The sequence below is a fragment of the Chrysemys picta genome, chromosome 8 (genome assembly GCF_011386835.1).
Source record: "Chrysemys picta bellii isolate R12L10 chromosome 8, ASM1138683v2, whole genome shotgun sequence".
Lineage (NCBI taxonomy): Eukaryota > Metazoa > Chordata > Testudines > Emydidae > Chrysemys > Chrysemys picta.
The window spans coordinates 110,701,861-110,724,267 of NC_088798.1; the positions used below are offsets into that span (position 1 = coordinate 110,701,861).

Below are 22,407 nucleotides of genomic sequence, written 5' to 3' on the forward strand. Positions count from 1 at the left end.
TTACAGAGTCTTTTGGTAAATTTTATTGACCCCCTTTCCATTTTTCCAACCCCTTCTATACAGATCTCCCTGGAACACAAGAGACCGAACAGATTCCTGAAGGGAAGCAGAAAGAACTGGTCCTATGCATGCTGGTCCTATCACTGCAATGCCTGGGGTTACAGGTACTCAGGTGACAAACTCTCTCTACACCATGGGAAGTTGGGCTGTGTGAGGAGATACAAACCCAGCAGCTATCTCTCGGTTTGTGCATTGTGTAAGCGGTCTGATGCTCAGCTCCAAGCCTCAACACTAACACCCCCTTGTCCCTGGGGCAAGCTTCAGGATAATCTCATGTCCTCCATGAGCTCAGGAGATCCTAGCAGCTGGGCTTGTATGAAACTTGATGCCTGAGCTCTGCCCACTCCCCAAATGCTGTCGTTTCAGAGGCAGAAAATGCTCTGGACTCTCCTCATAGCCCCATCCAGGAGCAGTATGGGCAGGTGTGCGTGTGTCCTAGGAAGGGCAGCAAGTTGGAGTGGATCTGGGGCAGCCATGGAGAGGAGCAGCCAGGAGATGACAGGCCAGCAAACTGTGAAAACAGGATACAGACAATTGAATAGGAAGGAAAGAAAACAAACCTGATGTGAAAAGCACACGCCTGCAATCCAAAGCATGGCAGTGTCCCCCTGGAGAGGATGCTGAGCCCTGAGGATCCTTTCCCCCCTATTCTTCCCTTCCCCAGGACAATGACCAACAATACTTTCCAGCATCAGAGAGCGTCCAGAGGAAGGCACAAGACTGCCAGACTTCACTTCACGGACAATACCCCCTCCTGACAAGCTGATGATCACTCTGCTATGTACTCCTGTGCTCGCAATGAACCATTAAATAGCATTCCCTACTGCTGCCCTAAGTCCCTGTCACCAGCAGGAACAGGAGAAAGCAAGCCCAATCAAAGCCCAAATACCTGTCTGCCCAGTGATTCTCCTGGCAGATTTTCAAGAGGCCTCAGGGCACCAGGCCAATCTTCTGAGAAGCCGCATAAAGAGTTTGTCTCCATCATTCCTGAGAGACTCACCAGCTCCTGCCTTGCAAACAAACAGCAATTTAAATCACACTGACTCAGTCAGTGGAAAGGATCAGCACTGGTCATCCCACTCCATGCTTCAAACCTAGGAGAGATCATCAGGCCCTTCGCCTCCTTGTGTCCAGGCTGGGAGGGGTAGGCAGGACTCCTCTCCAGTGAGCACTGGCAGAAGAGACAGGAGATGCTGGACCTAGTCCTTGCTCTCTCATCAAACCCAGCAGTTGGGGTCCCAGACCCCTGTGCTTTTCTCCCCAATGCCCACTGTGCAGCTGGGGGTGATGGCAAAGCAGGCACACCACATACAACACAGAGAAGCATTTTCCAGAGCACTGGGGAATTTATACTACACTCACCACTGGGACATTTGAGCACCTGGTAGGATTTGCTTGCATCAATCCCTCCCTTCTATGGTATAAGGCTCCTGATACCTACTCTCAGTGCCATAGAGTGCCACGCTTCACAGGCCCCCCTAGGCATGTTAACACACCATTCACTCTAGCTAGTTGCTGCCTAGGGCAGCTCAGTGTAATGGCCACTATATGCAGAGGGATTCTAGGAAGCGCTGGGAAGGATACCCACTGATTTGGGTGGATCCTCCATGTTTCATGTTGCTAGGCTTCTGCCCCTCCCTCTCCCTACAAGAGTTTCTCTCCTGTAAGACCCTAGAGGGGCCAAGAGCAACTGGCAGGCACTTTCCTTGGAAGTCCTTGTCCACACAGGAGAGGATGCTGGGTGGGCGGGTCCCAAGCATGCAATGCCCGTCTCCACAGCTTGACTTGCATGTCCCAGGAGCGGCGGCTATATTTCTTGTACTTATTTGGAGTTCGGGGGTGAATCCCTGACTGCCGAGCGGCCCTGGGAATGAAGCAGGACATTTATCAGTGACCACGTGCTTCCATTAAACATTCCTCACCCCAGCATCAAGACCACCCTAACCCAGCAGGAGCATGGCACTAATAGGACCCCAGTAGGATGTAGGAAGCGCACTCCAAAGGCTCCTGAATATGTCAAGTTTCTGGGACTTTTGGAAGGGGGAAGGGAAAGGAAGTTGCCTTCAGGCAGGATCAAAGGGAAGGAAGTCACTTTACATCAGTTTCAGGTATCTCTTCCCTTGGTGGGGAGCCTGAGGTCACAGTCGGAATCAGCAGGCTTATATGGGAAGTGGAGGTGAAAGCCAGGGACCACCTCACTTGGGGACCTGTTGTAGGAAGTGCTGGTAGCCAATAGTATTCTTCCCATAGTCTATCTGCTTCTGTCTCCTCTGCAGGATGGTCTCATCGGTCTCAGTGTCCGATCTGGTGAAGAGAAAGAGTTAGTACTAGAGACACAAAAGTCAGCCCTGGACAAGCCACATGGTCAGCATGCATCCAACACACCTCAATCCTGAGCTGGCGCCTCTTGCTGGGCCTGGCCTTGTGCCAATTCCCACGCTGACCATATTAACTCCAGGGGAGAATGGCTTTGATGACAAGGGCCTGTCCCAAGGAAAAGAAAGTTTGTTGCACGATAAACTTGCTTGTGTCACATCCAGGTGTGACCACTGCATCCGACAGACTAGCCAGCCATCGGTTTGGTCCTGGGAAGCAGAACTAAACTGGGCAATGCAGCTTATCAGAAAGGTACAGAGGATCCAGCTCAGCTTCTGGGACAGTTTATTCCTTTGAAACTCAGAACTGAAGCCCTGAGACCGGTCAGACCTCTCCGGAGAGGGCAACAGGATTACTCCAGGCCAGCTCTGGGGTCTGTTGATGGAAGCCCTGGATACATGATCAAGGCAGCCAGTCATATTCTCAGATTATGTGTATTGCAGTGATACAGTCCCCCACTCAGAATCAGAGCCCCGTTGTGCTGCATGTTATACAGACACAGAGAGACAGTCCTTGCCCCAGAGTTTACAAAGGAGGGGGAAGGAAAACAGTCAAGTAGATACAATTATAAATCTACAAAACTCAAAAATGCAGATGTATCTCTCTTTAAGAGTCAAATAGCCAACTGCCAATTAAGCTAAATCTTCATTAACTGGCAGATTTCTATAATGTAGCAAGTATCAGTGGCTGATTTATACACTCTTCCTATCAGACCAAGGACATAAGAACAAGTCAAGGGGTCTCATCCCAAATACCTATTGCCATCAGCAGGGATCCCTTCAGCCTCGTCTACAAAACAGAAAATGGTGACTCAGGAAAATGCTTGAATGTAACACCTTCTTCCCATCTTATTTTCTGTTTATCTTTTAGACTAAGCTTCTTAGTGTGCGGGACTGTATGTTTTATACAGGGTCAAGAAGTGTCCGTGCTTAGACAATAGGATGAGATCTCAACCGTCAGAGTAAAAATATATGACAACTAAGCAATGTGACAAAACTAAATCTACAGCCCCACATCTTACCATAGCTTTACATACTCCCTCAGGACTTTTTAGTGTCTACAGGGCTACTGGGAGATTAATCCCAAGAGTTCCACTCTGCAACAGCAACATCTCTACTGGGATATGTAGTGCCACTTTCCTGAAAGCGGCAATGGGAATTCTGGGCAAGGAAGGAGACTGGGAGAAGGGCGGTATCTGAATCAGTGAACCAGGTCATACTGGTGGGGGAGTGACACTATATGTGAAAGAAAGCATATTCAAATGAAGTAAAAATCTTAAATGAACCAAACTATACCATAGAATCTCTAAGGATAGTAATTCCATGCTCTATTAATAAGAATATAGCAGTAGGGATATATTACCGACCACCTGACCAAGATGGTGATAGTGACTATGAAATGCTCAGGGAGATTAGAGAGGCTATTAAAATAAAAATCTCAATAATAATGGGAGATTTCAACTATCCCCACATTGACTGGGTACATGTCACCTCAGGACGGGATGCAGAGATAAAGTTTCTAGACACCTTAAACGACTGCGTCTTGGACAGCTAGTCCTGGAAACTACAAGAGAAGAGGCAATTCTTGATTTAGCCCTAAGTGGAGCACAGGATCTAGTCCAAGAGGTGAATATAGCTGGACTGCTTGGTAATAGTGACCATAATATAATTAAATTTAACATCCCTGTGGCGGGAAAACACCACATCAGCATTTAATTTCAGAAAGGGGAACTACACAAAAATGAGGAGGTTAGTTAAACAGAAATTAAAAGGTACAGCGCAAAACGTGAAATCCTGCAAGCTGCATGGAAACTTTTTAAAGACCCCATAATAGAGGCTCAACTTAAATGTGTATCCCAAATTTAAAAAACATAGTAAGAGAACCAAAAAATCTGCCACCGTGGCTAAACAAAATAAAAGAAGCAGTGAAAGGCAAAAAGGCATCCCTTAAAAAGTGGAAGTTAAATCCTAGTGAGGAAAATAGAAAGGAGCATAAACTCTGGCAAATGAGGTGTAAAAATATAATTAGGAAGGCCCAAAAAGAATTTGAAGGAACAGCTAGCCAAAGACTCAAAAAGTAATAGCAAAAAATGTTTTAAGTACATGAGAAGCAGGAAGCCTGCTAAACAATCAGTGGGCCAACTGGACGATCGAGATGCTAAAGGAGCACTCAAGGACAATAAGGCCATTGCGGAGAAACTAAATGAATTACAAGCGAGTCTCATCTTACGCACATTTAACATGCGCGAATTCAGCTTTGCACGGTCGGCAAAAACTAAAACAAACAAAAAGAAAAATAATTTAAATACTGTACCTGTAGTGCGGGCGATTCCGCCCACCATTAGACTCAATGTAATTTTGACTATACGTGATTTTCACTTTACATGCTGACAACGTAACGTAACCCCAGCATAAGATGAGACTTGCCTGTATTTGTATCGGTCTTCATGGCTGAGGATGAGAGGGAGATTCCCAAACCTGAGCCATTCTTTTTAGGTGACAAATCTGAGGAACTGTCCCAGATTGAGGTGTCATTAGAAGAGGTTTTTTGGAACAAATTGATAAACTAAATGGTAATAAGTCACCAGGACCAGATGGTATTCACCCGAGTTCTGAAGTAACTCAAATGTGAAATTGCAGAACTACTAACTGTAGTCTGTAACCTATCATTTAAATCAGCTTATCTACCAAATGACTTGAGAATAGCTAATGTGACGCCAATTTTTAAAAAAGGCTCCAGAGGTGATCCTGGCAATTAGAGGCCGGTAAGCTTGACTTCTGTACCAGACAAACTGACTGAAATGATAGTAAAGAACAGAATTGTCAGACACAGATGAACATAATTTGTTGGAGAAGAGTCAACATGGTTTTTGTAAAGGGAAATCATGCCTCAGCAATCTACTAGAATTCTTTGAGGGGGTCAACAAACATGTGGACATGGGTGATCCAGTGAATATAGTGTACTTAGATTTTCAGAAAGCCTTTGACAAGGTCCCCAAGGCTCTTAAGCAAAGTAAACTCTCATGGGATAAGAGAGAGGGTCCTCTCATGGATCAGTAACTGGTTAAAAGATAGAACAATGAGGAGTCCTTGTGGCACCTTAGAGAATAACAAATTTATTTGGGCATAAGCTTTCATGGACTAAAACCCACCAGTTGACAAGAAGGGGTGAATATCAACAGAGGGGAAAAAATAATGTTCTCACACCTTCTTGTCAACTGCTGGGAATGGGCCACATCCACCCTAACTGAATTGGCTTCGTTAGCACTGACCGCCCACTTGGTAAGGCAACTCCCATCTTTTCATGTGCTGTAATATATATACCTGCTTACTGTATTTTCCACTCCATGCATCTGATGAAGTGGGTTCTAGCCCATGAAAGCTTATGCCCAAATAAATGTGTTAGTCTCCAAGGTGCCACAAGGACTCCTCGTTGTTTTTACTGATACAGACTAACACGGCTACCCCTCTGAAACCTGGTTAAAAGATAGGAAACAAAGGGTAGGAATAAATGGTCAGTTTTTAGAATGGAGCGGGGTAAATAGTGGTGAAGAGTTACAAAGGGAACTCACAAAACTGGGTGACAGGGCAACAAAATGGCAGATGAAATTCAATGTTGATAAATGCAAAGTAATGCACATTGGAAACCATAATCCCAACTATACGTATAAAATGCTGGGGTCTGAATTGGCTGTTACCACTCAAGAAAGATCTTGGAGTCATAGTGGTTAGTTCTCTGAAAACATCCACTCAATGTTCAGCGGCAGTCAAAAAAGCAAACAGAATGTTGGGAATCATTAAGAAAAGGATAGATGGTAAGACAGAAAATATCATATTGCCTCTATATATATCCATGGTATGCCCACATCTTGAATACTGCGTGCAGATGTGATCACCCCATCTCAAAAAAGATATGTTGGAATTGGGAAAAGTACAGAGAAGGGCAACAAAAACGATGAGGGGGATGGAACAACTTCTGTATGACATGAGATTAATAAGACGGGGACTATTCATCTTGGAAAAGAAATGACTAAGGGGGGGATATGATAGAGGTCTATAAAATCATAACTAGTGTGGAGAAAGTAAAGAAGGAAGCGTTATTTACTCCTTCTCATAACACAAGAACTAGGGGTCACCAAATGAAATTAATAGGTAGCAGATTTTAAAACAACCAAAAGGAAGTATTTTTTCACACATCGCACAGTCAACCTGTGGAACTTCTTGCCAGAGGATATTATGAAGCCCAAGACTACAACAGAGTTCAAAAAAGAACTAGGCAAGTTCATGGAGGACAGGTCCATCAACGGCTATTAGCCAGGATGGGCAGGGATGATGTCCCTAGTCTCTGTTTGCCAGAAGCTGGGAATGGGCAATGGGATGGATCACTTGATGATTACCTGTTCTGTTCATTCCCTCTGGGGCACCTGGCATTGGTCACAGTCAGAAGACAGGATACTGGGCTAGATGGACCTTTGGTCTGACCCAGTCTGGCCGCTCTTATACCCCTAGTCATCCTCCATCCAACTCACTCTTGATGTTTTCCAGCACAAATTGCTCATTCTTCCTCCCAAGCTCTCACTACATTAAACATCATGTTCTCCCTTGCAGCCATAGAAATAATTCTAAATAGACACATTTGTCACCACCAGCTCTCTTTTTTCTTTGAAATTCTTGCCCCATTAATTATATGCATTTTTTCTCTAAGGCCATAGGCAAATGTCTGCTAACTATGTAATCTAGACAGAAAGCTTCTGCATACCATGTGTGTTTCCACCCACCTGTCTTTCTCACATACAGACGCTTTTCCAGAGGCAGGCTCTTCACATCCAAGAACAAGAGGGTCATGAAACAGAGAACTGTATGCCAGTTATGGAAGAAAATCAATTCTCCACCCTAGACAGAGCTCACAACCCTTCCCTACAATGCAGCGAGCTCAGGGACCCATCCTACCCCTCAGCCCATAGAAAACACTGACTTCTGAAAAATCAGTGCCCGCACGGGGAATAGAATTCTCTTAAATAAGTTGAGTCAGCTAAAAACTGAGCTTCAAAGAATGATTCTAAACCAAGGGGAAGCAGTCACCACCTTTGAAGGCGGCCAAAGGGCTCTGGGTGACAAAGCCTCCAAATTAATTTATCTGAGCCTAAAGAGGATTGTCAGCCCAGTGAGACACGGGCTAAGGAGCATTATGAACATGAAGTAATGCAAACACGGTGTCAAGCACGCCCTGTTCCTGCACCTCTGGACCCTGAATGAAGCCCGAGTGCCACCACAGGCAGCAGGGCCAGTCTATCACCCAGGTTCATTGTGTGTCTTGCAGTAGCGCCTAGGAGCCCCAACCGGAGCAGCACTGGCCCAGCCACGGCGGGCGCCTGCCAGCAGAGCATCCAGCCACGCTCGGGGACCGCGCAGGGAAAGGCCACGTCAGGCCGCAGCAGCGCAGCGGGAGCCGGAGGATGGTCACGGCGTGTCGGGCGCTGGAGAAGCCCCCGCAGGAATCCCCGTTAGTTACCGGGACAGACACCGGCACCGGGACGGTCCCACCCGCCCCCGCTGCACCCAGCGCCGGGGAGCCGCCCCGGTCCCTGCTCCGCGAAGGGCTGCCGGAGGCGCGGCTCGGGGGGGCGGGGAATGGGGGAGCCTCCCCGGCCCCGCGTGGGAACAGGGCGCCACGGGCAGCGCAGCGAGTTACGGGAGCGGGGCGCGGCTCGGACACGGCCCGGGGGCTCGGCCCAGGTCTGCCCCGCCCGGGCGTTACAGCCCCGGGACAGCTGCGGGGTCCGGGCCGCGCGCCGGTACCTGCGGGCCAGCGGCTCCCAGCCACACAGCGCGCGAGGCGCGGGCAGCATGGCCACTGGCGGGCGGGCGCGGCGCGTGACGTCACGCCACGTCACCAGGTAGGGTTCGCCTGGGGAATAAGCGGCGCGCCCCCTCACTAATACTTACAGACCGCGCCCCCGCGCATCACGTGCTCCCGGGGGCGGTGATTGGCTTCACGGAGCCAATAAGCGCTAGACATGGGCGGAACCCCTTACGTCTGTCCAATATCAAGAGCAACGTCCCGCCCGGCATTCTCTCCCCCAATAGGTTCTCACTTCGCTCGAGTCACGCGGACATTACTCAATCAGAGAGCGGCTCTTGTGTTTGGTCCCGTCCCCCGGTCGCCCTGATTGGCTACGGTCGGCAACAATCTCTGTGATTGGCTGGGATCCGGCGGCAGGTTTAAGTTCCCCGTGCTCTATTTTCATTCAAGTCTGCGGGGCTCGGGGCCCGAGGCGAGACCGGGCCAGCGATCGGCGGGGCGCGGCGCGGCGCCGGCGGGTCAATGAGGGCGGCGCGCGGCTGGGGGGCGAGCGAGCCGGGACCCGCCTGTCCCGGGTGGGGGCGTGACCCGCGGGCGCCCGGAGGCCCTGGCGATGGGCCGCGGGTGACCCGGCTTGTGTGCTCCTAGGTGGCGGTCCCGCGGCGCCATGGCCGGGAATCTCTCCCCCGGGGGAGCCGGCGGCCCCCGCTCGCGTCTCGGCTTCCGAGCCAGCTGCAGGATGGTGCTGAACTTGCTGCGGGACACCGAGGTCTCCCTGCCCTTCACCCCGGAGCTGCCCCGCACCCCGGTCACCGACCTCGCTCGGGGCCTTAGGAACCTCAGCGCCTTGGCTGGGTAAATCCCGTCTCGCCGCCTCGGGCGCGGGGAGCACGCGGGGAAACTCTCCTGACGGGGAGCGGGGATGAGGAACAGCCCCAGGCACGAGTGCAGTGCCGGGGGACAGACTCGGCATCCACCCTAATGGAAACGAAATCTGCCCTCCACCCGCCCTGCCAGCAAACGCCCCGTAGCAGAACAGGGGCCAGGTACAAGCTTAGCTTGTTCTTTTGCTGAAATCCTTCGGCGTTTCATCCACCTGCCGCTCAGGCTGCCCAGCGGGCAGAGACCTAATAGTGCTTCTGATCTTCCCCAAGTAGTGCAGGTGGCATTGGAGAAGAAGCGGGGGGCGGTAAGAGCAGTCTCTTTGCTCAGCTTGGGTCAGGATGAACACATCAACTAGTGCTCCTGCTACAAGGACTGGGTCAGCAGCTTGCTCTTGATGGGTGGGGGGAGGGTTGATAAATTCAGGCCTAAATTTAGGATTTCTTGCTGTTTAGTGTTTGCATCACTGTGTTGAAAACAACTTTAGTCTAAAGGTTGTGATGCCTGCGAGGCCTGTTCAAAAGGAACCAAGAGGACTATAAGACTCTCTGTCCCAGCACCGGCTCCTGCAAGAAACTCGAGGGGCGGCTTCTCATTTAAAAAAAAAATCGTTTCTTGATGTGAACAGCATGGCCACTAAACCTCATCTTTTTATAAAGGCACCTCAAGACCTTCCGAAATGGCTCACAAAGCTCAGGTTCTGAGCCCTTTGGGTAGGGCTGGGGAAGGTACCTCTTAGGGTTCCGGCGGCTCTAAGTGGGTGCATGATGCAAAAAAGAGTTCTGACAAAGATCCTGCTGTTGGATCCAGTGCAGTCTCATACCTTGATGTCCACATGCTGATTTACAAAAATGTCACAATTTTCCCCATCCCCTGATACTTTTGATTTTGATTTGTTGTTGCAGGGATACACCAAAGTGCTGTCTAGATCTGTCTGATCTCAGCAGTGGTGAGGAGATGCCTGCCTTCAATTTCACCCATTCCCCAGACATGGCTGGTAAGAGCTGACCGGCTGGGACAAAATTCTGAGCCTTAGCTCTAGTTTTATTGCTTGCTATTATGCTGGTGGCAAGACCCAAAAGAACATTTTGGTTACAACTAGTACTGTCAGCCAGTTCAGCCCCTTCCCATTATTTTATTTTATTATTTATTTTGTATTGCAAGAATGCCTACCTAGGGGTCCCAATCAAGGACCAGTACCTCATTTTGCTATGTGCTGTTAAATAAGTAATAGAGTTCCTGAGAACTCTCTCATTCTGGGATTATGAAAAGATTCAGCAGGTGGATTAAACAGATAGATGGGTTGTGGTTAGGTGAAGACAAGTAAAACAAGCACGTTTTGCATAGTATAGGCAGTAGCTGCAACTCACTTGACTAGCCATTTCCAACAGTCAGTGCTTGTAATTGTTAATAATGGTGCCAAGACTCTCAGAATCCTCAACTCCAGCTGTACACCCCTTCAATATGAGACCGTCCAAAATGAGCCCAGCTTCCACAAGGCTGAGGCTTCACAGCCTAGCCAGGTGGAAAGGACTCTGCCATCCTTATAGTGAAAAGATTGGCTGTTGTAGCTATTCTCTTAGAATGCTCCCTTGAACTGTTCTCTAGCTGTGCTGTTGCCAAAGCATGGAAAGCATTGGCACATGGGATAATTTGTTTTTACAGTTTACATAAACCTAGGGATGCTGTTGCAACACATCAGCAATATTAGTGGAGCACATCCCCTGTCTCACTCTGCCTTAAAAGTGAAGGTTACAAATGTAGTCTTCCTTGAACAAGTTAAATCAGTAGCAAACGCGGCTTTGCTAGTTTTGTGAATTTCAAAATCTTCAACTTTGTCTCATCCACCCCTTGGGACTGTCCAGTACTGAGCCCGGCTGTATAATTTCTAGAATTTTTCCCACTGTAGTTTGAAATGTCTCCAGTTACTTCCTGGAGACCATTCCACAGCATGGGTCTCCTCACTAGGAGGTATTCCTGATATTCAGCCTACCATTATCCTTTTCTGTCTAATCTCTCATCTTGGGTAGTCATAGAATGTTGGCCACAGGAGACTCTAGATGCCTTTTCTTCATTTCACATAATTGCTCCGACTTTATTCTCCATGCTCATGCCCACTGTGTTTTGCTGACTTATCTCTCTTCAGTTGCAGGTCGGGTGGACTCATCAGGACCTCAGGATGGGCTGTAAGTTCTGTATATCAGGGCTCTTCTATGAGCACCCATCACTACAGTATCTGTAGTTCCTGTTAATGAGCCAGATCAGATGAAGAATGATATCCTCTGAAATGGCAATACATACCACGCTTGGGCTGAGGAAGAGAGTCCCACTCAAAAGTAGCAGGGATCTTTCCTGACCTGTCCAGATAGTTTTCTTATCTTTATAAAATGTCAGTGACTCCTGGCTGGAAGATACTGTGTAGTTAAGCAAGGAGTGTTAACATTTAGGTTCTAGATGGAGTGCGCCATGTGCCATGTCATGCAAACCTTTCCTTTCCAGCTGCTGAGTCTTTGCACTCCTTTTCCTTTTGAACTCTATTTAATCATAACCACCATTAATTTACGGAGAAGGTCAGTAATGATATGGTGCCTTGCATCTGAAGAAGTGAGGTTCTGACCCACGAAAGCTTATGCTCCCAGTACTTCTGTTAGTCTCAAAGGTGCCACAGGACCCTCTGTTGCTTTTTTCAGTAATGATATGGACTCCTTCACCTCCAATCAGCTGTTCAGATCTGGCTACCGTTAGTAGTAACCAAAAGTAGTTTCTATTCTGTGGCTCTGGTTCTTATGTGCAATGAGCATTGTGTGTTTTTTAAACTGCCTCAGCTCAGTTCAGAGGTTTTCATATCACATAAAAACACTGGTTTGTCAGCAGCCTCAATGGAGAAGAGACCAAGGACTAAATGGGCCACAGTAATTGAATTCCCTTTGATGGGATCCTTCCAAAATATGATTGAGGCATGTGAGGGGGTGAAATGAAGTTCTGTGCTGCAGCTGTCCATACAGTACCTGTCCCGTTCTCCAGCACGGTCAGGCAGGCACCATTTCTGGCATATACCTGCATTGCTGTGCTCACATGTGAAAAGAGCAGCAAGGTAAAATCAAAAAAGCTCTCTGAGTAAATCTGAAGGCCTGTTGTAATAATTAGGTCTACAAATTTACTCTTAATTATGAGCTCAACTGTAATAAGTATATAAACGTTCATAATATGTGACAATAGCCTATGACAACAAATGTTGATGGGACAAGATACAAAAGGGAGACAGACAAACTGAATTAGTCTAAACAAAAAGGCAACTTTGATATAACTCAAAGAATATATTAAAATCATGCCTGGTAAACAGATGATGTGGAACCAGAAATTAAGTAACCAAAATTGGTATGTCAGAAACTAGCCCTAACTGGTGGACTAAATAATAAACATTCATTACTGAAAACAATTTGACCTACTTTCATTAACATCTGTTATTACAGGTAACATCTTAGAACTTTCATACAGTTAAGGTAAAGTTGTAGGGCCAGTTATTACAACAGCTATTTTACCCACTGTTCCTTTTATCGGTCGTTAAAGAAAGAGATTTGGGGAAGAAAATAGGGAAGAACAAATGGAAGCAAGCTTTGCCACCATGGCTGTCACCCCCACCATCTCCTGGGTTTCTGGGCCTCTGTTACCTTCATCCTGAGCAATGTCCTGACCAGACTGAGACAGATGACATTGCCACCCATAGTGGCTCCAGCTGAATCCCAACCACCACCTGAGATGAAACGAGATTGGATTTAAACTGGAGCTGTTGCTGCTGCTTCAGCTGTCATCAATCTCAGCTAACTTCTTTTCCCCAAAGGGACAGTTTAGGACTTTAACAGAAGTAGCAACAACAACAGCTTCAGCTCATCTCAACTAATCTTTTCACTCTTACCAAAGAGGACAGTAATTATCATAGGACTGGAAGGGACCTTGAGAGGTTATCTAGTCTAGTCCCCTGCACTCATGGCAGGACTAAGGATTACCTAGTTCATCTTTGAGACCATCGAATAGACTGTCACACGAGGGTTTTTTTTTTCTTATAAAACTCCTTACAGCTAACAGGAAAGGGAACAAGGGATGTTAAAATGAAAGCCTTACTTAATACTTCACACTTGAAATGCCTTAACTGCTTTCCTTCTTTTCTGCATCTTTAATAAAAGATTAAAAAGGATTTTTAATGATGTGTCTGCCATAGTACTAAGCAGGCTGTGGTCTCTGTATACCAAACCCCAGACCTTGTTTAATGTTGGACAGTGACTGGGTTATGTTAACACCTTCAGCCCATATTCCATCTAAATTAGTACAGCAGGCCACTGGTCTCTTCTCCCTCAAATCCTTCCTCAAGAACCACTTCTGCTGAGACCTTGCACTTTATTTTTTTATTTTAATGTAATGACAGCAAGGCTGACTGGGCTGAGTGCAGTTTGTAAAATTAACAGGATGACTGTGCAGCATCCAGCCCTATGGCTAAGGCTGGATCGGATCCCATCCCCCCAGCACATGCACACCCTCCTCTGTCTGGCACGCTCGCTTGGCAAGCCTATTTCAGATTAGACTGAGCTCTTTGGGGCAGTGCCAGCGCAGTGATGCCCAAGCAGGGCCTTTGGGCACTACTGCAATACACAAGAGAAGAATCTTTGACGTTTGTTCAGAGTTTCCTAGACGGGAGCTTATTGCTTCCCAGCTCTGCCCACCCATGCAGGGGACATTCCAGAGCAGGTGGTGCATTGGCTAGGCTGCTGTCAGAAATGGCTGTTTTCTCTCCTACGCACTCATCAACATGTTCCTCTCATGAGGCAGCCTCCTGTTGATTATAGACAGCCTGCAGGTTCTTGCCTAGAGCGGCTCCCCACGTTGTCTTTAGCTGGCCCCATGCAGTACATATTTTCTGGTTTCAGTCCTGCCTGGGCCTGGACAGGTGGAGTTTGGGTCTGGAGGCCTTTGAAGGGAACAATTCAATCTCTCTTTTCTGAGCCTACTGACAAAGCAGTGCTTTTTGTGATGTGGAAACTTGGTTTTTAGGGTCATCCTGGGAGCACCAGTTGCATTGGGTGTGGTATTATTTCTTACTCAGTTTTACACAAGACTCTGTAAATCTGAGAGAGACAGTTTGCAGCTGGCCAGCCATGTCCTGTTCAGCATAAATAGGGGGATGATCTGTAAAATGAGGGGCAGGATCCCTGAGTTCTAATCCCAGCTCTGCCAGTGACTCACCATTTGGCCTGGAGCGAGATTCTGTTTCTCCGAGACTCAGTGTCCATTCCATAAAATGGGATAATCGTCCTGTCCTGCCTGCTGAGTATCACCAGGGTGCTGTGTTAGTGCTGAGCATTGTCATTCGGCACAAGTTCTGCAGGGACATACTGAAGTGCGTGGGTCCCCCCTGAGGACGTGCAGGCTGGACAGCAGAGCAAGCCCCAGGACACTCTGACAGACTGTTTTTCTCCCTGCAGAGAGGCACAGAGGCAGAATGTAAAATCTTTCCTGGTAAGTGACTCCTCTTCGTTGGGAGACAGGTTATTTTGTTACCGGGAGGAGTTGGGGCATCTGAGCAGGCCCAGGAAATGCTGTGGGCTGTTGTAAGGAGGCTAGGTGCAGTGTGACACTGACTGCAGGTCTCAGGGCTCATGTTTACCATTGTCCCAGTGAGCAATCCCTTCTGTGCATTGTAGCCCCAGGTATTATGCAGCACACCGAGTTCCCCAGGCTCCATGCAGCGAGAGAGCAACAAGATAGACAACTCCCTGAACAAGGAAAACGTGAGTACCTGCTGGATGGGACCGGGGGGCTGCACAGGCATTTGCTGGAAGTGGTGGCAGATGGGAGCACATGTACTGCAGCTCTGTAGCACAGAATCCTTACCAAGCACTGAATATGGAAGGGGGTAATCCTCTAGGATCCCCAAATTGCTTTCCTCCTTCCCCACTAACTGTGGTGCTGAATCTACTCCTAACCAAGATCCAAGGCCTGTTTAATGCCGGGGGAGGTTTGAAACTGTCTTAGGCTCTTGACCCTGGAGGTGGCGGATGTGGCCAGCTCTCAGCTCAAGGCCCTTTCCCCTTTCTCTTGTTTCAGGAGGGCCGCTGGTTTAAGCGCCCAGGGTGGCAAATGCCTAGGTCCCTGCTGTTTCGAAAGAGAGCAACAGCTCAGCTGGTGAGTTAATGCTTCAGGCTTCTCAGTATCCAATGATCTGATACGGTGAGTGTGGAGAGGATAATGCCAATGATATTTAATATAATATATGGAGATATACCTATCTCATAGAGCTGGAAGGGACCCTGAAACGTCATCAAGTCCAGCCCCCTGCCTTCACTAGCAGGACCAAGTACCGATTTTGCCCCAGATCCCTAAGTGGCACCCCCTCAAGGATTAAACTCACAACCCTGGGTTTAGCAGGCCAATGCTCAAACCACTGAGCTATCCCTCCCCCGATGATAGAGAGGGCTGGGTGGGGATGAGCCCTCCTCTGAGATGTGGAGGACGGGAGCAGGCTGGGTCAGATCTCCCTTTTCTTATGGGGGCACTGTGCCTTGTCTGAAGCCCTGCTTTCTGTGGAGAGCAGGAATCAGAGAGTTCACAGGTTTGTGAATTGGTTTGACGCTGGGGGCAGTCAGGGAAGTCTGCTCTGCAACAGCCCTAGGCAGTACTCTTTGGGATTAGTTAACAGACTGACCATATGGAGTCTGGTTCTCGACCATCAGGAGTTACTGTCAGAGAGTGGTACTGACAGCATGGCAGAGCAGGTCTGGGATCTGCAGTGCAGCTTGCCTGGGTGGGAACAAGGCACTGTTGCAGGACTGTAACTCCATCTCTTCCCCTGTCAGGATGCAGGGGGCTTGGAGGAGTGTGAAGTGAAAGATTTGGGCAGCCCAATTGCTGCAGTGGCACCGCATCCATGCAGAATGGCAGAGAACTTGGACAGCTTTGAAGAGCTCTTCCCCAATGAACAAGAAGACATGGAGGTGAGAGTAGCCAGGCATAGTCATCATCTGCTCTGCATGTATTCCACTGTGTGTTTCATGGAGCAGTTCACAAGCTGGGGAAGTAGACACTGCAAAGTCTGTCCTGGTCTGGACTGACAGGCTACCAAGAGCCAGCAGGTGTTTAGGTGCATTCTGGATATTTCTAGGGAGCCGGGTAGCTTTGATAGTGTTTAGTTGGACAAAGTATTGGCAGCCTGAGCTCCACTGGAGAAGATGCAGAGCTCACCTCTCCCCTTCCACAGTTGGAGGAGTGGAGCGACCTGGGATATGGTGAGCAGCCCTCCTGGACACTAGCAGATCCCTAGCTGTGTGTTCTCCCTCCATCGCGGGGCACAGCAGCATACAGCTACGGGTTACTCTTGGTCACTGGATGCCTGACAGTGATTTCAGGTGAGTTGTGCTTGTGATTAATGCTGTTTCTATGCCCCCCAGAAATCAGTGGCTGGGAACCTGTCCTCCAGCATGGCTGTCCTGCTCTCTGGACCCCTCCTCACACAGGACATCAATGTCAGTGAAGTGAGTGAGCTTACCTACTAATACATCATTAAATCGGACCTGCCCAGGTGTCTGGGCAAAGCTTGTATCCTGCAGGGCAAAAATCATTCTTGGACTGGGGGGTGCTGCTTGGGCTGGCATTGCTCACTAGCCACTTATTGCCATTCTAGGAGGAGCTGCTCTGCTTCCAGCTCCAAAGGGGCTTTACAGAGATGGGCCTCTGCAACCCAGGCTTCCGGGAAGGGAGCATTGCTCCAAAAGTGTTGAGCTGGGGAGATGGCGCCCCCTTGTGACTTGCCTTTCCTTCCCCTCTTGTCTGTCTCCAAGCAGATCTCTATCAACAGAAGTCGCCTGTACCGCTCACCATCCATGCCAGAGAAGTTGGACAGACCGGTGCTGAAGCGAATAGTGAGATGCCAGGACAATGAAACTCCAGTCAAGGTGAAACTGAGACGCAACCCTGTCTATGAGGAGCTGGAGCAGGTAAGGGAGCCAGACCTGGGAATCATTAAGAAAGGGATAGATAATAAGACAAAATATCATATTGCCTCTATATAAATCCATGGTACGTCCACATCTTGAATACTGCGTGCAGATGTGGTCTCTCCATCTCAAAAAGATATATTGGAATTGGAAAAGGTTCAGAAAAAGGCAACAAAAATGATTGGGGGTATGGAACAGCTTCCATATGAGGAGAAATTAATAAGACTGGGACTTTTCACGTTGGAAAAGAGATGACTAAGGGGGGATATGCCAGAGGATGTTATGAAGGCCAAGAGGATCTTTGCCAGAGGATGTTGTGAAGGCCAAGACTATAACAGGGTTCAAAAAAGAACTAGATAAATTCATGGAGGATAGGTCCATCAATGGCTATTAGCCAGGATGGGCAGGGATGGTGTCCCTAGCCTCTGTTTGCCAGAAGCTGAGAATGGGTAACAGGGGATGGATCACTTGATGATTACCTGTCCTGTTCATTCTGGGGCACTTGGCATTGGCCACTGTTGGAAGCCAAGATACTGGGATAGATGGAGCTTTGGTCTGACCCAGTCTGGCCATTCTTATGCCAGGGACTTTGGAGGGGGTAGTCCAGCCTTTGCTTTGGGGAAACTGTAAGACGGGTGTTGGCCAGCCCATATGGGCAGAGCCACACAGTGGAGTAGCCGGTTAGGGACTGGTTGGCTTGTGTATTGCTGATGGCTGCCTGATTGGTTGCAGGGTGCAACTCTGAAGAAGACGGCCTCACTCTCAGACATGGAAATTGTCAAAGTTCTTGATCAGGACTATGGCTTCCGACAGCTCATCGGGGACTTCTCTAAGGTCTGTGTCTGCTCCAGCCACCTGTGCCCTGAGCAGTCTCCCAGCTCTCGAAAGGGGTACGCCTTGATGTGGGAGAAGGAGCCACCTAATGTTGATGTGCAGAGCTAATTATTTTCCTTGCTGCACAGCAGAGGGATGAGAATCCTAGGCCGTAACCCCCAGAGACACTCCTAGGGAGCTGGTTTGGTTTCTACATGTTAAACAATCTTTGATTCAAAATCAAATCCTGATGCCCACAGGGAGGTGGCAGGTAAGTCAAGGATCTGAGAGCAATACCTCCCAGCAAACACAGGAATCCTGTGCTCAAAGAAACAGTTATGGATTTAATCAGTGGATGGGGGGTGAAGGATACAGGGACAGTCACCAAAGGGCCTGGGGGGTGGAAACCAGTCTGAGTTTGAGGATCTAGAAGAGCAGGGTCCTTGCAGCTATTATGATTCTGAGCTGGACTGAGAATGTCTCTCTAGGTGTATGCGCTGCCGACAGTGACAGGAAGGCAACAGGATCTGAGATACATCACTCCGGAGACTGTGAGCAATGGCCTGCCCCCGTGTCTGTAACTGTGTCCTTCCCCACCCAAGCGTGCCTGTGCTCCCAGCTCTGCCTCTCCCTCCCCTCCAACATCCTTGTGTGTTACTCCTGAGAGCTGCTTGGTGGGGGCTATTTGACCTGCCTGTTGAAGCTGCTGCTTGTGAATCCTGATTCAAGTCTTGACTGCATTAATGTGGAGAAAGACTCCTTAATCCAGCCTTCAAAGCTTGTTAGCACTAGAGCATAATTAGACGCACCCTTTTCCAGCCACAAGCGTCACTTGAATGTTCTCTTGTCTTTTGACTGAGCAATCCCTGCTGCACACAGCCTGTGGCTCTTGCTGGCCTGGCAAGAAGAGCAGTTCTGTCTCAGAAGGGGAAGTTGTGTGGCTGGGAGCTGCCCCTCATTGTTGAATCCTTTAAGTGTAAATTGGATCCTTTACAGGTGGCTGCTCTTCTCTTTGGGCAATTCCAAAGCTTGATTGAGACATTCTACATCATCGACTGTCGCTACCCCTATGAGTATTGGGGGGGGCACATAAAGGTGAGGGGACTGGGGAGGGTCTGAAGTAGGGGGTGGAACTGGGATGTCAATATCCCCATGTGTTGCTGAGAATTGATCTTTCTTAACCCCCCCCCCCCCCATGTCTGCACTGTAGGGGGCTCTGAACTTTCACAGGCAGGAAGATGTCTTCGAGTTCTTGCTGAAGAAGCCTCTGTTCCCGTCCACGCCACAGAAACGCATTGTCCTTGTGTTCCACTGTGAATTCTCCTCAGAACGGGGCCCCAAGATGTGAGTGCAGGTCCTGTCTGGTCAAAGCTGGGAAAAGACAGCTGCTAGCAGGGGGAGGGTGCTCCTTGCTGAAATAACTCCTGCTGCTGCCTGTCTGACTTAGCTCCACATGTTGCTGTTTGAAGGTGCCGCTATCTGAGGGCAGAAGATCGAGCCATGAATGAGTACCCTGCACTGCACTATCCTGAGCTCTACGTCCTGAAGGGAGGCTACAAGGAGTTCTTCCCTGAGTACAGGGTAATGGCAGGGCATCCAACTGGTGGGGATAAGGAGTCTCAGACCTTCTGAGATGGGGGCTGACTTGCCTCAAGGCCGCAGCAAGTCAGAAAAGTCAGTGTTAGCAGTGGGATTAGAACTGAGTTCCTAGTTTCCATTGCTGTGCTTGGACCACTAGACTGTGCCCCGCTGCCCACTAGTAGGTGTTCGTTACCAGTGAGGTGAAACCAAAGAAACAATGCCATACCACTGAGAACACAGCAGACCCAGCTCCCACCATTGGAATTGTCTAGATGGGCTGGCTAGGGTTCCCTTGCTCTAGCTGGATAATGTGTCTTCCCTTCCTTTCTCAGGAGCTCTGTGAACCCCAGGACTACTGTCCAATGCACCACCAAGACTACAAGGCAGAGTTGCTGAAATTCCGTACCAAGAGCAAGTTGTGGGCTGGAGACCGGAGGAGACGCGACCAAATCGCTCGTCTCATGAAGTTGTGAGGGCAGAGGCAGCAGCCTTGAGTGGGCACTGCTTGGAAGGGCTCTGCCTTGCACAGCAACAGTTTTTTTTCTCTTGGAAGTGGGTCACTCAGTGACAGTCAGAGGCTGGAAAGTGGGAACCTGCCTTGTCCTGTGGAAACTGCAGCCATCTTCAGCCATTTCAGATGCTAACAAATGCTACAGGAAGGCTGGTTAAAAAAGGTCTTGATTCTTGATGCTGCATTTTGGAAAGACTGTGGCTGAGCATGACCCGGGTGGACCTAGCAGTCTGTAAGGAAACGGGGCCTCCTTCACATGGAAGGCACAGAGCGGGCCAGGTTCTAGGCTGCCTCTCAATGTTGTGCCCCGCCATTGCAGAGCAGGGTATGTCACAGCCTGAGCTTTGACTCCTTTTTCCATCTCCTGCTTCTAGCAGGAACCTCCATGTTTCTCTTCACTGTTACTCTAGATTTTGCATTTAATTGTCTCTTTTTAGTGACAGAATAAACAGATACCAAAGTGCTTGATTTGAACAGCTCTCCCTGTCCCTCCAGCCTGGTGACTCCCACCCATTTGTACCATTAGGATATTATTAAATCATCTTGTGGCAGAAGCCCCTGGGTGACTAAACAGATGCCAAATCCTGGCCTATGATTGGCTGAGAAGTCCTGTGATGTGTAAGCCTCTATAAGGTTAACACTGAAGGCTGGAACAATGTTAACCAATCAGATGACATCTCTGCTGCATCCTTATTAGCATCTCACAGTCACTTAAGGAATTGATGAACAGCAGCTAATCAAATCACATATGCAAATCTTTGCTTCCTGCTTGGCTCACTAGGATATTGACTTCTACCATTATCTCCATTTAGGATGTTGGGGAAAAGACAAGTTTGAAATTCCCACCCATAAAGAGGGGGAGTTAACCATTTATATGGATAAGGAGAACATCCCGTTAGGAGGAATATGAATCCTGCTTCAAGGCACATGCCAACTGCCAAAGTTAGGAAGACCTCAGGGGCAGGTTATTCCAAAATTGTCCATTACGGGTTTGGTTTTTTGCACCTTCCTCTGAAGCTTTTAGCAGGGACACTCTGACAGGAGCCCTGGGCTAGAAATCCTTATGTCCCAGTTATATTTTGCATGGACATTGAGAATGTATATAATAAAACAGGCTGTCTTGTTCTTGAGGTAAACAATGACCCAGGCAAATAAATACTGATGCTAATTGAAACACAATTATTCTCCATACAGTAGAGGAGTGTGTACTGCTTTACAGCTAAGTAAGAGATGGTCCCAGCTCCAAGGAGTCTGCAGTGTAGATTAGAAAAGGCATGGTATAGAGGAGATGGTATTGGCCTGAGGGTGGGGACAGCGTGTTGTCTTGGACACAATCTGTGCTATTTTTCTGTGTGTTAGAATTTTGAATTTACCTACTGTGAGAAAATGTTAATTTGTTTGCTATTTACATTGTCAGTAGCTTCTACCTTGTTCCTTCTGCTCCCGAAAAGCAATAGGTCTGGGGCCCACAAAGCAGGAAAGATTGGGTGAGTTCACATTTACTTTCAATCTATCCCAGCCAATCTGGGAGCAACAAAGTCCAAATATCTTCCTTCGACTCTGAGGAACACAAGCTTTCTTTCTGCACAGCCTCTGTAACTAAGATCAATGATAGGAATAAGTTCTTGTAGTGTCCTGACTCTGAGCACAGCTCCACATCTGTGTGTGCTTGGACAGAAGAGATGTTTAGCCTATTCCATGCTGTCTTACAAGGCCAGCTCCTTAAGCTGTCTGTAAAGCTTACTGGGGTACTGTATAAGGAAGTTCAGGGGGAGCACAGGGCTGGGGAGGAGCACAAAGCTGCTGCTAGGTGAAACAATTCCACCAGATGGCACTGCTGCAGTATAGTTCAGGTGAAGAGATGAAGATGTCCCCATTGTCGGCTGGACTCTAGGCATATCTGATATCTGGGCAGGGGGTGTCAACACCAGTACATATGCTCCATGAAACAGTGCAGGAGGGGGCATCCCTACAGTTCTTGTGTGTTCTCCAGGGGGCAATCTTGCACTTATCCCCAGGGGCTGGATGCAAGGGACTCTTCCCTCCACCGTGTAATCCACTGGCCAGCCCAGGAGCTTTACACCGTATCCTTCATACTCCCCAAAAGGAGTGAGTGCCAGGTTCCTGTGGTGTCTCTTATCCGCCTCACCCTGCTGCCTTCCTGGGAATGTTTCCTCCTGGTGATTGGGCATTTGGGACTGAGTTGTGGTTTGGCTTTTTTTCTTTTCCAGGTTTCATCTCCCATTCTGTAGTAAGCTGTCTCCCCGGGATGGGAGAGCAAAGTGCACACGGCCATAAGATGAGAGAGCCTCTCTGCTCCCCCTACACACTGCTGCTTCTGCAGGAGCTTGTGGCAAACACCTCTGAAATTGGACTTTTTCAGTACATTGCATCCAA

General features: G+C 48.5%; 2 protein-coding genes across 7 annotated transcripts; one reads left to right on the top strand and one right to left on the bottom strand.

Moving 5' to 3' along the window:
- On the bottom strand, window positions 1-8,354 carry LOC101939590 (oocyte-specific histone RNA stem-loop-binding protein 2-like). The gene is made up of 7 exons (XM_065555272.1): window positions 8,235-8,354; window positions 7,214-7,291; window positions 2,446-2,544; window positions 2,260-2,364; window positions 1,765-1,924; window positions 950-1,069; window positions 1-571 (listed from the first exon to the last, which is right to left on the bottom strand). The coding sequence occupies exons 1-7, from the start codon at window positions 8,282-8,284 to the stop codon at window positions 452-454; spliced, it is 732 nt and encodes a 243-aa protein (XP_065411344.1). The 5' UTR covers window positions 8,285-8,354; the 3' UTR covers window positions 1-451.
- Window positions 8,355-8,521: 167 nt separating this feature from the next.
- On the top strand, window positions 8,522-20,484 carry CDC25C (cell division cycle 25C). Of its 6 annotated transcripts, none has more exons than XM_005282282.5 (16): window positions 8,522-8,655; window positions 8,887-9,093; window positions 10,026-10,117; window positions 11,267-11,306; window positions 14,598-14,631; window positions 14,817-14,903; window positions 15,220-15,297; window positions 15,969-16,106; window positions 16,560-16,643; window positions 16,953-17,105; window positions 17,838-17,939; window positions 18,407-18,469; window positions 18,915-19,013; window positions 19,129-19,262; window positions 19,388-19,499; window positions 19,832-20,484. In XM_005282282.5, the coding sequence occupies exons 2-16, from the start codon at window positions 8,906-8,908 to the stop codon at window positions 19,970-19,972; spliced, it is 1,545 nt and encodes a 514-aa protein (XP_005282339.2). In that variant the 5' UTR covers window positions 8,522-8,655; window positions 8,887-8,905; the 3' UTR covers window positions 19,973-20,484. The 6 variants fall into 6 exon arrangements, with proteins under 6 accessions (XP_005282339.2, XP_065411338.1, XP_065411340.1 ...); XM_065555266.1 differs by having other exon boundaries at window positions 8,638-8,756; XM_065555269.1 differs by lacking the exons at window positions 8,522-8,655; window positions 8,887-9,093 and adding an exon at window positions 9,160-9,284.
- The last annotated feature ends 1,923 nt before the right edge of the window (window positions 20,485-22,407 follow it).